Source organism: Artemia franciscana, chromosome 12 (genome assembly GCF_032884065.1).
Source record: "Artemia franciscana chromosome 12, ASM3288406v1, whole genome shotgun sequence".
NCBI lineage: Eukaryota > Metazoa > Arthropoda > Branchiopoda > Anostraca > Artemiidae > Artemia > Artemia franciscana.
Window position 1 is genome coordinate 7790264 of NC_088874.1, and position 14181 is coordinate 7804444.

The following is a 14181-nucleotide window of genomic DNA, read 5'->3' on the forward strand; positions in this document are numbered from 1 at the left end:
CATTTCCTCAGCTGTATAAAACAGCATATTTTCAACCCAAATATTTGAATATTTTTCCCCTTACCCATAAATCCAAAGCATCATAGAACAAATGCTATGAAAAATTGCTACAAAATTACGTCCAGCATTAAATAACAAGCCAAAATCTGGATTCTTATAGAAATTAATTAAAAAACTTTTTCTATAAAATAGATTTTTCAAGGAAAATTAAAGAACTCCATTAAACCGAAAATGTAAAAAATGAAGTAAAAATCAAGTAATCTACTAAGCGTAAAATTATCATAAATCAGCATCAATAAATAAATGAATACCAAAATGAACACAAATTACAATAAACAACACAATCAAACTCAAAACGAGCAGAAATTGACATCATTAGGGTTCACAACCCCTATGCCTTCCCAAGGCCAGAACAAGATTTGCACTTTAATGAAAAACTATAAATGAAAGTACATTGTCACTTTAATATATATATATATATATATATATATATATATATATATATATATATATATATATATATATATATATATATATATATATATATATATATATGTATAGATGTATATATGCTCATATTTATTCCTTAAGATCTTAATATTTTATATTTACTAAAGTTACAAGAAGGAAAACATTTGATTTTTTTAATTGCCTTCAAATTTCACACTAAATGAGCCCATCTGAAGCTTATACGACAATCCATTCCATACAAACTTTATAGTTTCCTGGGCTGTGGAGGGGATTCCAAGTCTAGAGGTACTGTTTATATGTTCTTGGACTACTTTGTTTTAAAATGGATATCTCACAATTTCAATCAGACGAGTTTTCTGAAAAGTGGGGTAGTTAGTGGGTATAGTTGACCTACCATCACTTTTGACTGTTAAAATAGAACTAGAGCTTCCAGTTTTCAAACAAATGAGCCACCTCTTAAGTTTATACAACCAGCTCTTCCATATAAACCTTAAATGCCCCTGAGCATAGCTTACACCACTTGCGCTCAGGCTTTGGTGATTTGTAACAATCCCAAAAGCCTTGTTATATAACCTTTGGACTATTTGAATAAAATGGATATTTCAAAATTTCTATTGGATGCATATCGGGAAAACACGACATGTGGATGAGGAATAGCTGCTCTCTGATCACGTTGACTCTTAAAAAGGGCACTAATACTTCTGATTACCAAACCAATGAGACCCCTCCCGAGTATATAGGACCACACTTTCTATAAAAACCACACTTTCTATAAAAATAATGAAACAACAGTCGATTTTAATATATTCTACCAAGCATGGCCAGAATCTGTGCTGTGGAATACCTTATAGTGTTTATTTTTACATTTTTGTTTCATTTTAATTCTTTTTTGTGTTTCTGGGGGTTCATCTATAAAAACAAGGTAACATAAAATATAACATTGGGGCTGTGGGTTGATGTGAACTCCGAGGGCAATCTTATTTGACATTTCAAAATTTTTGAACAAAACAGATATCGCAAAATTTCTTTCAATATCAGAGGTGTTAAAGTATTGCAGGACAGCAGAAATTGATTCAAGAGAGAAGCTGACTACGCTCCAGTAGTTTTTGGCCTTTAATTGGTGCCCAGGAGCTTTCAATTTGCTGTCGAATGAGTCCCCTTCCGGTTTTGTAAGTTTTGAGTTCTTTCATGAGATATACCTTTCAAAAGGTACCAAGGGACTGACTATAGATGAGAGCCTTAATTTTGATTAGTTCCTTCCATTTGAAGAGGGTGGGAAAAAGATTTTTGGTACTTTTCTTGCCATTTTTGGGCTGCATTACAAGAAAAGTAACTTTTTTTCTGCATTGGGGTCCTCTAAGCCAATAGTTTCATATAAGTACCAGACCATTCAAAAATATTGCCCTTTTTTAGTCCCTTTTGTTACAGAAGGCACCAATTTCAAAGCAGCAAATTTTAAAATAATGCATTCCACATTAGTCCCCTTGACCAAAGGACTAACACGTGTAAGTTTTGATTGATCAGGGAAAAAAGAATTGATGTTATGTTTCAGGGCTCCTAGCCCCTCTCTGTTTCCACAACAAAATTTTTATAATCGTTTTTACTAAGAAATTTATCCTTGTACTTGTCCCGCTACTGGACTCCCAAAATCATGCCCCTTTTTCCGCTTTTGAGATCTATATGTAAGTAAATGACAGTTCTTACAATTTACAGCCCTCAACAGAGGAACTATAGGTTTTTGTTATTCTTTGATGTCAATTTATTTATGTTTTCAGCTATTTGAATAAAATGGGTACATCAAATGTTGACCAGCTGTCCTAAAGGGTTATAAAAACACTGGATATAAACAAAAGATTCTAGGATTGGAGCTGGTTGGCCTCCAATCATTTTTTATTTTAAAAAAAGTTACTAGAACTCTGAATTTCCAAAAAAAAAAAAGATGAGGACCGGTGCTTGTGAATGTGTTACCGTAAATGTCTGAATTTTGTGAATGTTGACATTGACCGGTGAATTTCCAAAATACCTTCTTTTTTTCCTTACATTTAATCAGCGTTGCCAATCAACTTTTTTAGTTTTATACAAGGTTTGATGGTGACAGGTTAGGTTATGTTTTTAACCCATTTCTGAGATTTATAACCTAATTTGATTTAACCTAACTTTAACTTTTCGCGTCAAAGCTTGCAAGACTGAGAAAGCTAATTGAATCCAAGTTGAAAAAAGGGAATTTTGGACATTCACCATTAATGACATTCATTGACATTCATGAATGAATGTCAACATTAATCAGCTTTCGAACATTCACAGTGACAAATGTACTATCACTTTTAGCTTTTAAAATAGGCACTAAAACTCAAAATTTTTGATCGATTGACCATTCTACGAAAATTCTAAGATCCCAAGAATATCCAATGTTGGAACTATCTTTTAGAAATTGTCATCTTAAAATTCGTATCGGGTGGGTTTAGGGGAAAAGGGCGTGAAGTAGGGAAAGGCTAGTTGCCCTTCAATCTCTTTTGAATCTGAAAAAGGGAACTAGATCTTTTAATTTCCAATCAAATCAGCCCTCCTGAAGCGTATATGCGCATCCCTTCTATAAGAACCATATTTGCACCTAGGGTATAACTTGAAACGCCTGCTCCCGGGCCCTCGGGGTTGTGTCAACACTAGATTTTTTGTTGTGAGCCCTTTGAACAATTTTTGACAATATGTTTATCTCAAAATTTTTATATGATGCAATTGGGGAAAAGGGCATGGGGGAAAAGGGCTAACTGCCGTCTGATCGATTTTGACTCTTAAAAAGTGAACTAGAATTTTCAGTTTCCAATCAAATGAGCCCTCTCTGAAATTTATACGAGCATCCATTCCATAAAAACCATATATTCCCCTAGGTCATAGCTCATAACGCCTGCCCCCGGGCCCTGTGGGGTTGTACCGAGACCAGAGTGTTTGTTATATAATTTTTGAACTATTTTTTTTTAAAAATGGCTCTCACAATTTTTACGGGACGATTTTGGGGAGAAAGAGGGCATGGGGTGGAGGGGGGGGCTAGTTGCCCTTGGATCTCTTTGGACTCTTAAAAAGTGAACTAAAACTTTCAATTTCCAATCAAATGAGGTCTCCCTAAAGTTAATGCGAGCATTCCTTCTTTAGGAGCCATATATGCCCCCAGAATATAACTTACAACGACTGACCCTCGGCCCTGGGAGGGGGGTTGTGTCGATACCATAGTTTTGTTATATGACCTTTTAACTACTTTGAACAAAATGGCTGTCTCAAAATTTTTACTTGATGAATTTGGAAAAAAAGGACGTTTTGGGTCTGATCTCTTTTGACTCTTAAAAAGAGAACAAGAACTTTCACTTTCCAAGCAAATTAGCCCTCTCTGATGAATATATAAGCATCCCTCTCATAAGAATCATATATGCCCCCAGGATATAATTTACAACGACTGCACCAGGGCCCTGTGGGTTTTTTTCGACACCAGAGTTTGTGTTATCTAGCTTTGTTACTATTTTTAACAAAATGACTATCTCAAATTTCTTATCTCATGCATTTGGGAAAAAAGGGCGTGGGGGGCAAGTTGCCCTCTTATCTCTTTTTACTCCTAAAAAGTGAACTAGAACTTTCAATTTCCAAACATACGAGCCCACCTCTGAACTTTATACGGCCATCTCTTCCATAAGAGCCATGTATACCCCCAGGGCAAAGCTTACAATGCCTGCCCCCAGGCTCTGAGGAGCTGTGTCGACACAGGAAATTTTCTATCTGGTCCTTGAACTCTTTTCCACAAAATGGCTATTTTAAAATTTTCATCTGATGCATTTGAGGGGAAAAGGGCGTGGGGGAGAGGCTAACAGCCCTCTGATCACTTTTGACTCACTTTTACTAGCTGCACTCCACTCAGCTTTAATGTTGCTCCTTACATTCTCTCAAATTTATTCTTTTTGTTTAATTTCTGATAGTAATTTAATTAATGCTGGGAAACCCAGCTCTTCCTCCCATGGAAAATTTCCTTCCTCCACGGAAACTCGTCCTCGGAAAGAGATCCTCCCACATAAGAACCCCATTAGACCCCCCAGAAAATATATTTGTACTTCCCAATAGCTATAACAATATGTAAGCAATGGGTAAAGTTCATAACTTGTCACTTAAAAAGGGCACTAGAACTTTTGATGTTCAATCAAATGAGCCCTCTTGCTAGTAGCAGCAGTGATAAAGAATTTTGACAATGCATAATATTGTACTACTAGACAGTAGACTTGTACACGTGTTGACTTTAAAGTAGGCCTTGTTGAGTGCTTTTCACAGCACGTCATTCACAGCAACATTTTTTTTAAGAACTGTTATAAAAATACAAAGATTCGAGTAAGTTTTTGTAGTAAAAAAATAGTCTAAAAACCATTGGACGGTAAATTATGTTGTTGTTTTTTTTGGAAGGGAGGGCCCCCAGACTATCCGATTCTATCTGTTTTAGCCCCCCCCCCCCCTTTATGTGGTGTCCTCTATAGTCCAAACCTAGCGTCTTCTTCGTTGTGCCAGTCTCCCCTCCTCTTTCTCTTTCAAACTGCATAATACATCTTGGAATAATTTAAGTAACATTGTATATTTGTCTTCATGTAAAGAAGAACTAGGAAGTAGTCAAAGCTGTTTAACGACTCTCCACTTCGAGTGTCTAAGAAGAGCTTAGCAAATGATAATAAGTTACAAATATCTTGCTTCATGTCTCAAGAGCTCCTTCATACTTTACTTGAGAGAATGCTAGACAAGAATATTTTATGCACTCTTAGCATTAATCAAGTTCTGCTGAATTAAGAAAGGAGTTAAGCTTCGCTACTGAAGCGAAAGAAAGCGACGCTTGGAAACTAGAAAGACAGGTCAGATGGTTCTTTTAAGAAGAAACTAAAAGCTAAATAAAACTGCGAAAGGGTTAGTTACTTTCTAGGAATTAATAGATTCAGTCATAGCTTTGGGCAGGTATCCCACTCTTGAATTTTTCTTGTCCAGATGTGTGTTTGGTTTGTTCCTTTGTTCTATTTCTGTTGTTTTCTTATCTCGTTGCAATCATCCGGGATTATAGATCCCCCCCCTTCCATGTTCTAGGTATTTCTGTGAAATAAATATGTTTTAAGACTAAACTGGCCATATATGACGTTTGATAAAAAACGAAGAATAGGAAGAACAAAACAAAATATAAAAACAACTATGAAAATCAAGTCTGCGCAGATCCTCTAGTTCATAGTATACCGTACATAATTTGGTGGAGTGCAAACTTGCTTATCATAAAATTATGAAAAGGGAAAATTCAATTTTTAGTTTTGTAGTCAATAAGGTACCATGTTCTGTGTTTTTCTTATATGTCCTTCCTCTTCTAACCCCTTCATATTCCCCTTCAGATCTTCTAGCTCATTTACAGCCTTACGAAGTTCCGTGCACTGCAAACTTGCTCTTCATAAAATGATGGAAAGGGGTTTTCGCTCTTTTGTTTCGAGAACTACAGGGTACCATTTTTATTGATGTTCCTCTTAATAGCTCTTCATGTTTTCCTCCGGACCCTCTAGCTCATAGACTATCTCACATAACATGGTGTACTGCAATCTTGCTCACTACAAAATTACTAAAAGGGGAAATTTGCCCTTTCGTTTTGGACTCTGTGAGTTACCATTTTCATTGGTGTTACTTCCATGTACTTCCTCTTCTGGCCCCTTCCCATTCCCTTTGGGATCTTTCTACTCATAGACTGCTTTACATAGTTCGATGTACTTCAAACTTGTTCACAATAGAATTACTAACAGGGGAAATTTGCCCTTTCGTTTTAGACTCTACGATTTACTATTTTCATTCGAGGTACTTCCATATAATTCCTCTTCTGACCCCTTCCCATTCCCTTTTGGACCTTTTTGCTCATAAACTGCCTTACATTGTTTGATGTACTATAAACTCGCTCACTATAAAATTAGGAAAAGGGGAAATTTCTCTTTTTTTGTATTGTAAGGTACCGTTTCAGAGATTTTTCTTCCTTGTACTTCCTCTCCTACCCTCTTCATAGTCCCCTTCAGACCATGTGGATTATAGAATACCTTACATAGTTTGATAAGCGCTTTAAACTTCATCTTTTTAAAATTATGATAAAAGGAAATTCGCTCAATCATTTTGTGTGCTTCCAAGTAACATTTCACTGGTATTTCTTTCTTTTTTAACATCACCTGACCTCTTCATGTTCCCCTTCATACCCTCTGGCTGAATCACTACCTTATTTAATCAGGTGTATTACAAACTTGCTCACCATAGAATTACGAAGAAGGGAAATATGCCGTTTCCGTTCGGGTATTACAAGGTGAAATTTTACTGATATTTTTCCTTTTACTTCCATTTTGAAATCTTCCTACTCTATTTTGGACGCTCTAACTCATAGTCTATCTTACATAATTAGAACTATTACGAACTTGCTTTCCATTACATTATGAAAAGGAGAAATTTTACCCTGCCGTTTGGGACTCTACAAGGTACCATTTTTATTCCTTCCCTGTACTTTCTTTTATGATCTCTTATTCATGCGCTTTCAGACCCTCACGCACAAAGAGCACCTTATTAATTTGATATGCTACAAACTTACTCTCCATAAAGTCATGAAAAGGAAAAATTTTCTCTTTCCTTTTGGACTCTAGAGGGTACCATTTCATTTATGTTTTATCCCTATATTTTCTCTTCTGTCCTCTTTCTATTCTCCTTTAGATCTTCAAGCTCATAGACTACTTTACATAATTTCATGCACTACAGATTTGCTCTTCATAATATTATGAAAACGAGAAATTTACCCTTTCCTTTTGAGCACTACCATTTACAATTTTTTATCTGTCTTCCTTGTAATTCCTCTTTTGACTTGAATAGTACTTATTGGAGCTGATGCGATAAGCTGTGGTTTTGACAACTAATTAGAGGTCAGATGAAGAAGTACAATGAAAATAAAAGAGATAATAGATTTTCATTTGTTCAGAATAAGCACTAGTTAATTGAATCAGCTTTTTGTATAAGCTGTCTCCTGTTCGACAGTAATTCAGTTAGATAAAAAGAAAAAAATTAGCTCGGTTGTCAAATACTACTTCAAAAACCAAAAGATTTTCGTTATCTGATTATTTTGCTCTCTTTCTTCCCTCTCTCTCTCAGGTAATACCTACAGAAACAGTTAACGGTTAGATGCTGGATGAAGTGTGCTCAATGATATTCTGGAATTTGATGTCAAATCATTCTAGTGTCTGGGATAATTCTGGTGTCAAATAAATCCCATTATTTTGTAACTATGTCTCATCCCAAATATGTACCGAACATCATACAGCCGGATTTTTAAATCACTATAGTTCGAAAAATGTATCTCTTACTTTGTTCAGCAATAGCCAAAATGATGTGGCTAGTAAAGTATCTAAAAGACTAGTTTGTTGAAGTCTATGTATTTTAATCAAGCAAGAAGTAAGGGCCTATTTTCACGAGGACATGAGCTGGACGAGTGCAACCTGTCCACATAAACCTATGTTTTCGATCTTGATTTCTTCAGCGAAAGTATGTTTGTGCTTTCGTCCTAAGCTGGTGGTTATGTAATAAAGCATTTAAAGGTTGTTCATTGTACTTGAGTGGACCGTTGTTATGGATTATTTTTTCTATATTGGCTCAGCTGGATGAAATAAATTTTATTGAAAGAATGGCTGTTTTAACCAGAGCGGGAAGTGAACAGGAAATCTACTACCGTTCTTGTGATAATGAGCCCTAATCTACTTGATACTTGCATTTTAAAAAGTGTGGCCCCTAGGCAAGCTCTATTTGAAAAGAATTTCTTTACTGAGTTATCGTTGTACCACTAAGATATTCCTTTAACATTTCATTGGTCCCATAAAATATTAAGATAAAGTAGTTCTATCTCCGAAGTAGTTATATTTTTAGCTTTGTAATTTTGTAAAGACTTTAGGTGCGTTTCAGACTTGAGTTTCAGCTATTCTCAAATTGCTCAGTCCACCTCTTGCATGTATACCTGTAGCTCTAATATGGCAGAATCTATGATTTGATTATATTCAAAGGGGCGTGATTAAATCACTATTCATCATCCTAAATGTTGTGATCAAATTAGCCAATGGGTTTTATTAAGTCACTGATTTTGCTATGTTACTCTGACATATCGACTAAAACATCTTCTACTATGTGTTATTTGGACAGTTCTAGAGTTCATTTTGAATCGTTGCCAACTACGATCGTAGAGAATAATTGACTTGGCTTAAGTCCCGTCCGGTCTTTGTGGCTGTATTGGGGCTTCTTCTCTTCTGAACAAATGATGAATGTGGCGAGGGTAGTTCGATCTATCTGGTGCTAGACGAAGTAGCTGGGGGAGGTTATTGGCCGGAAAGTTGTCGGTCCATCTCTTACGAGGTCACCCTCTGGGGCGCGTGCCGTGAACCCATCCTTCGAATGTGATTTTTGGGAGCTGGTTGGACGACATTCGCTGGATATGGCCAAGCCAGCGGAGTTGCTGGCATCTGACCCGGTCCATGATGGTGCGGGGACAACGGAGTAGTTTTTAGAGGTCTTCATTTGAGACTCGGACAATGTAGGTGATCCCTGCAATGCGTCTAAGGCATTTAGTTTCAAAAGCGGAGATTCTTCGCTCATCATCAGCCTTTATTGACCAAGTTTCGCTTGAGTATAAAGCAATTGGGATTAAGAGAGAGTTGTAGAGTCGCAACTTCAGAGAAGTTGACAGAGTTTTGTTTTCCAGATTGGCAAGAGGTTCTTGAAGCTGGCGCCTGCCAGACCAAGTCTTTGTTTGATCGATTTCGAGCAGTCGTTATCAGAAGTTAGGAGGCTCCCAAGGTAGACGAAGGAGTCAACATTTTCTACTGGCTCTCCTTTTATTGTTAGCTGCACGTTTCTTGAAGCACGGTCTCCAGACACCAGCATAGCCTTGGTTTTGGCTGTGTTAACGACCATCCCAAAGGCCTCGGTTGCCGACACTAGCTCGTCAGTTTCAGCTTGGAGTAGATGCTCTTGACTGTTGAATTTGCTGCGATCTGCTGATACTAAGCCTACGACCGGAAGATTTGTCTTGCCAGCGGGAAAGTCCCCCAAATTCACTTGAATGATGAATTCAGTGTTGGTCGTGAGGCGGTGTGGAATGTGTCTGTAAGAAACGTATAACGAGGAAGTTTGCAGGGTAGAAAAAAGGGAAAAACTACCTTGGCAAGATTCGGATTACCTCCATAAATCATACTCACAGTCATACACTATATTTAAAAATCCAAATTTGTTCGAGTATTATATCCAAAAAACATCTATAACATTTTTCCCCATTCACTGTCATTAGACATACCTTTAAATGCATATGGGATTCTATACCTATAGCCATTTTTCTCAAACCAACTCCTCAAAATAAGAATGCTGGTCAGACTTAACTCGATTGCATGGATGGCTCTGTTTCAAGATTTTGATATACCTTTGAATGTATTCGGGCTCCTTTTAATGCTCAATGCCTATATCCATTTTTGTCAAACCAGCTCCTCGGAACAAGATCGCTGGTCAGACTTACACCGATTGCATAGCTTGCTTTATTTCAAGGCTTTTGACGTTGAATTTCCGCGTTGTTAAAACTCTTTTTGAAAAGGTCAAGTGTAACTTGAGATAAGTTTAGAACTCAAAGTGTAAAATGTGGCTGCTGAGTCATGACGATTATCTGCCATGGTTAAGCAAAGTCTTTAGTTATCTGCCTTGTAAATCTTGTGTTTACAAGGAGCTAAAGGAGTAGCTTGTTCCTAAGCTTGTGGTAGTGCCGTGGATTGATACCCGTTTGGCAATACGGGACTGGGAGTTCAATCCCAGTTACTGCAAGGCTATTTGAACCGGTCACTGCACCTCGAATTGCATAAGGCAGTTTAAATAGTCAGACAAGTAGTTTAACAATTCTCATTATTAACTCTATTATATGCCTTGGCTTAGTAACGAATGGTTGAAGTAATTAATTATAATTCTTAGGGGTTGCAATATACTTTTATGATGACGATTTGATAGCCGACAAGATTATTATCTCTTTATTTCTTTTACAATGTGTTTGGTTGTGCCAAAGTGTGTTTTAGCACATTCTTTTTAATGAATTTATGTTTGACAACATAAATTGTAATTTACTTTTTTTAGAAACAACAGAAAGTATTTCACTCTTAAGTGTCACTGAAACAGCAACAGCAAGTCGCACCAGAAATTCAGTTTTACCGAGCTATTGTACAAACCAAAGGAAACATGCATCAAAGCGAAAACTCTCCGAGGTAAGAATATCCTTGTCAATTTACTATTATACTTACCCCAAGAGTTTCTAAGCTGCTCTGGGGCCTAATTGGTTAAATTAAATTTGAGGAGGATCCAATGGAGACTTTTCCTGTTTGAACAAAAAACCGAACCGAGCGATTGTACCGCCCAATTTACGTGCATCATAAATAAAGTATTATGATCCGTACGGTATACTCATAGTTTTTTGATAAAGAGGATGTGAAGAAAGATCCAAATAATAAGAAAAACATATGCCAAAGCAAAAAGTTTCCGAAATAAGAGTAACACTTGACCATATATTGACGTACTTACCTCAAGAGCTTATGAGCTGCTCAGAAGCCAAATTGATTAATTTAATTTCCCCAAAATTGTATTTTAAGATATTATCTCTTAAAACATAAGCAAATGATTGACTTTTAACCTTGTATAAGCTACTGACGAAAAATCCTTTACACTACGGATTATGACAGAAACAGTCACTGTAACCACTATGTTAGGGCAAATTAATGCTATATAAATGCTTTATTTGGGTGGGGAGACGGGGGTGGGTGGGTTTTTTTCCAAACAGTAAAAAAGCGAACCATAAGAAATACCATAAAAGTAAGGGAAAGATATAAGAGCCTTGACACTTTGTAAGACCAATCATTAGTATATATTGATGGAAAATATTGGTACTCGTCTAACTTTAATTTTCTTAGTTAATCTTCAATATAGTTGATTGATTTGATAACGAAGCTACTGTTACGTTATATTAAGTTAAAATCAAATTTTTTCCTCCAATTGCTTCGTCTTCTTCTGAATGCAGGGATTCAAGAACGAATCGATCAAGGGGCTCAAAGTTCCCCATCATTCTATCGTGAATTTGAATAATATAACTATATTTTAATATGGTTTTGTACGTCTAGAAACCTTATCTTGAAAAATATGATTCGTTTCCAACTTCAATTCACTCTGAAACTCTATTATGTAAAAATAAATGAGAGGAGAATTTCGTCACCGATGAGGTAAATATATGAGAGGGGGAGACAACAAGGTTACCATATAAAACAGAATTAGAGTGATTTTCTGCCTTGAGTAAAGTTATCTTGGAAAGCCAGAAGTTTTTATTTTATCTAATTTTACCTATCAAAAGCTACGAAACCGAGAAAATATGCCTAATTTTCTAAAAAGTGGGGAAACACCCCCATAATTGAAGCGACATTAAGGTTAATCACTCCATCAGGTTCAGAAGATCAGAAAATATTAACTAACTAAACTAACTAATAACTCACTGCAGCACCACCCGCCTGAGGCCAACACAGCTACGCACGCTCCTCCTCCAACTTAATCTATTTAAAGCCTCTCTCTTTACACCCTCCCAGGAAGTTCCCATTTCCTTTAAATCTTTATTTATGACATCCTCCCAACCCAGACAAGAACGACCTGCTTTCCGTGTAGCCCCAGACGGTTGGCCAAAAAGGACAATCTTCGGTGATCTGTCGTCCTTCATCCGTAGAACGTGGCCTAGCCATCTCAACCTTTCTTTCATTATAGCCCCAGAAAGCGGGATTGAACCACACTTTTCTTACAACCTACTGTTTGAAATACGGTCAGTCAACCGGGTACCCAGAACAATCCGTAGGCAATTTCTCTGGAAAACATCTAGTAAATTTTCATCTGCTTTTCGGAGAACCCATGCTTCAGAGCCATATTTGACCATTGTCATCACTGTAGCTTCCAATATTCTAATCTTGGTTTGTAGACTTATCTTTCTATTCTTCCAAACTTTTCTTAACTATGAAAAAACACCCTGAGCCTTAGCTATTCTACTTTAACATCTTCACTGCTCCCACCATCTTTACTAATAATGCTACCAAGGTAACTGAAGCTCCCAACCTGATCAATCTTTTCGTTACCTAATGTCACCTGTTCATCTTCACTTATTCCTAGCCTTAGTGACTTAGTCTTCTTAATATTAATTTTCAAGCCTATTTTAGCACCCTGAACTCGCAAAACCTCTAAAAATTCATTCATTTTGCTCACACTTTCATCTAATATGCTTAAATCATCATAATAATCTAAGTCCAGGAGCGTTCTTCCTCCCCATTTGATTCCATGGTCTCCAATTGCCGTTCCTGTGCTCCTTAAGACGAAGTCCATCAAAATGATCCGTATAAAAGGGGATAGAACACAACCCTGCTTAACTCCTGATTTAATACAAAACCAGTTACTAACCTCATTTCCTACCTTAACCGCAGCAGTATTATTCTCGTACATAGCACAAATCACTTTAATGTATTTTCTGGTATACCATATAACGATAAGACCTTTGTTAACGCTCTTCTATCAGCAGAATCGAAAGCTTGCTCATAATCGATAAAACTGAGGACCAAAGGTGTTTGACAACGAAGGGACTCCTCAATTATTACCCTAAGAGTGAAAACATGGTCGACACATCCTCTACCTTTTCTAAAACCGCATTGTTCGACAGAAAATATTGCTGTCGAGGTTTCAAGGTCTGATCTACAAAAATATGGATTTTTTTTTTGCCAGATAATAGAACATGGATGCGTATTTGCTTTTGTCTCCAGGGGTAATCGTATCGAACCAATTGTCTTGGAAGATTGGGGGAGGACCCATTCGAACGGAAAACAAAAGTTATACTGCCCTTTTTCAGTGACTGAAAAATGGGGGGGGGCGAATAGCCCCCCTCTAAGTCCCTTTTTTCGCAGCGGTGTCCGATCAAAATTTTAAGTCAGCCATTTGGTTCAGCATAGTTAAACGCTCCAGTAACTATGTCTCTGGGGATGACATGATCCCCGCAGCTACTGGGGAAGGGCATGTAATTTATGCAATCTATCCATTGTTTATATATACTATCTGTTATAAATATGCATAAATTTATTTCTGGGGCAGGGAATTTTTGGTTGGGGAATTTTTATGAGGGAAATTTCCCTTGGGTAGGAAACTTTCCTGGGGCAATTTTACGGAGGAAATTTTGCACGGGGGAGAAGATTTCCCGGTATGATTTGAAAAACTGTTGGAAATTAAATAAAAAACAAGCTTGTTTTTAAAACTGAAAGTAAGGGGTGACATCAAAACTTAAAAAGAACAGAAATCACTCTGTATCTGAGGGGGCTGCCTCTTCCTGAACCCTTGCTCTATATGTTTCTATTTGACTTCTTGTCATAATTCTTTAAGAAAGAATACTCACACCCCATTGGCCGTTGAATCTGAATAAGAAGCATTTTTTAAAGAACTTTAAGACTTTGGCGTAAAGACTGAGGGTTGAGGAAGGGGCAGCCCCCTCATATACGGAATAGTTTTTGTTCATTTTATGTTTGATATTGTTCATTACTTTTGATGAAAAAAATGTTGTTTTTTTTTATTTAATCGTTAAAGAAAAAAAAACTGTAGCAAGTTATTGCTCTTCTT

The 14181-nt window shown here is 36.8% G+C and overlaps 2 protein-coding genes across 2 annotated transcripts in view; one reads left to right on the forward strand and one right to left on the reverse strand.

The window, feature by feature from the left end:
* Positions 1 to 14181, reverse strand: part of LOC136034175 (interaptin-like) — a 442249-nt gene that overhangs the window by 234780 nt on the left and 193288 nt on the right. The gene's annotated exons all lie outside the window — the stretch shown is intronic.
* Positions 1 to 14181, forward strand: part of LOC136034185 (uncharacterized) — a gene marked incomplete at its 5' end in the record, with an annotated part of 118292 nt that overhangs the window by 103276 nt on the left and 835 nt on the right. The window contains 1 exon segment of the mRNA XM_065715363.1: positions 10639 to 10766. Coding sequence (XP_065571435.1) covers positions 10639 to 10766 — 128 coding nt within the window.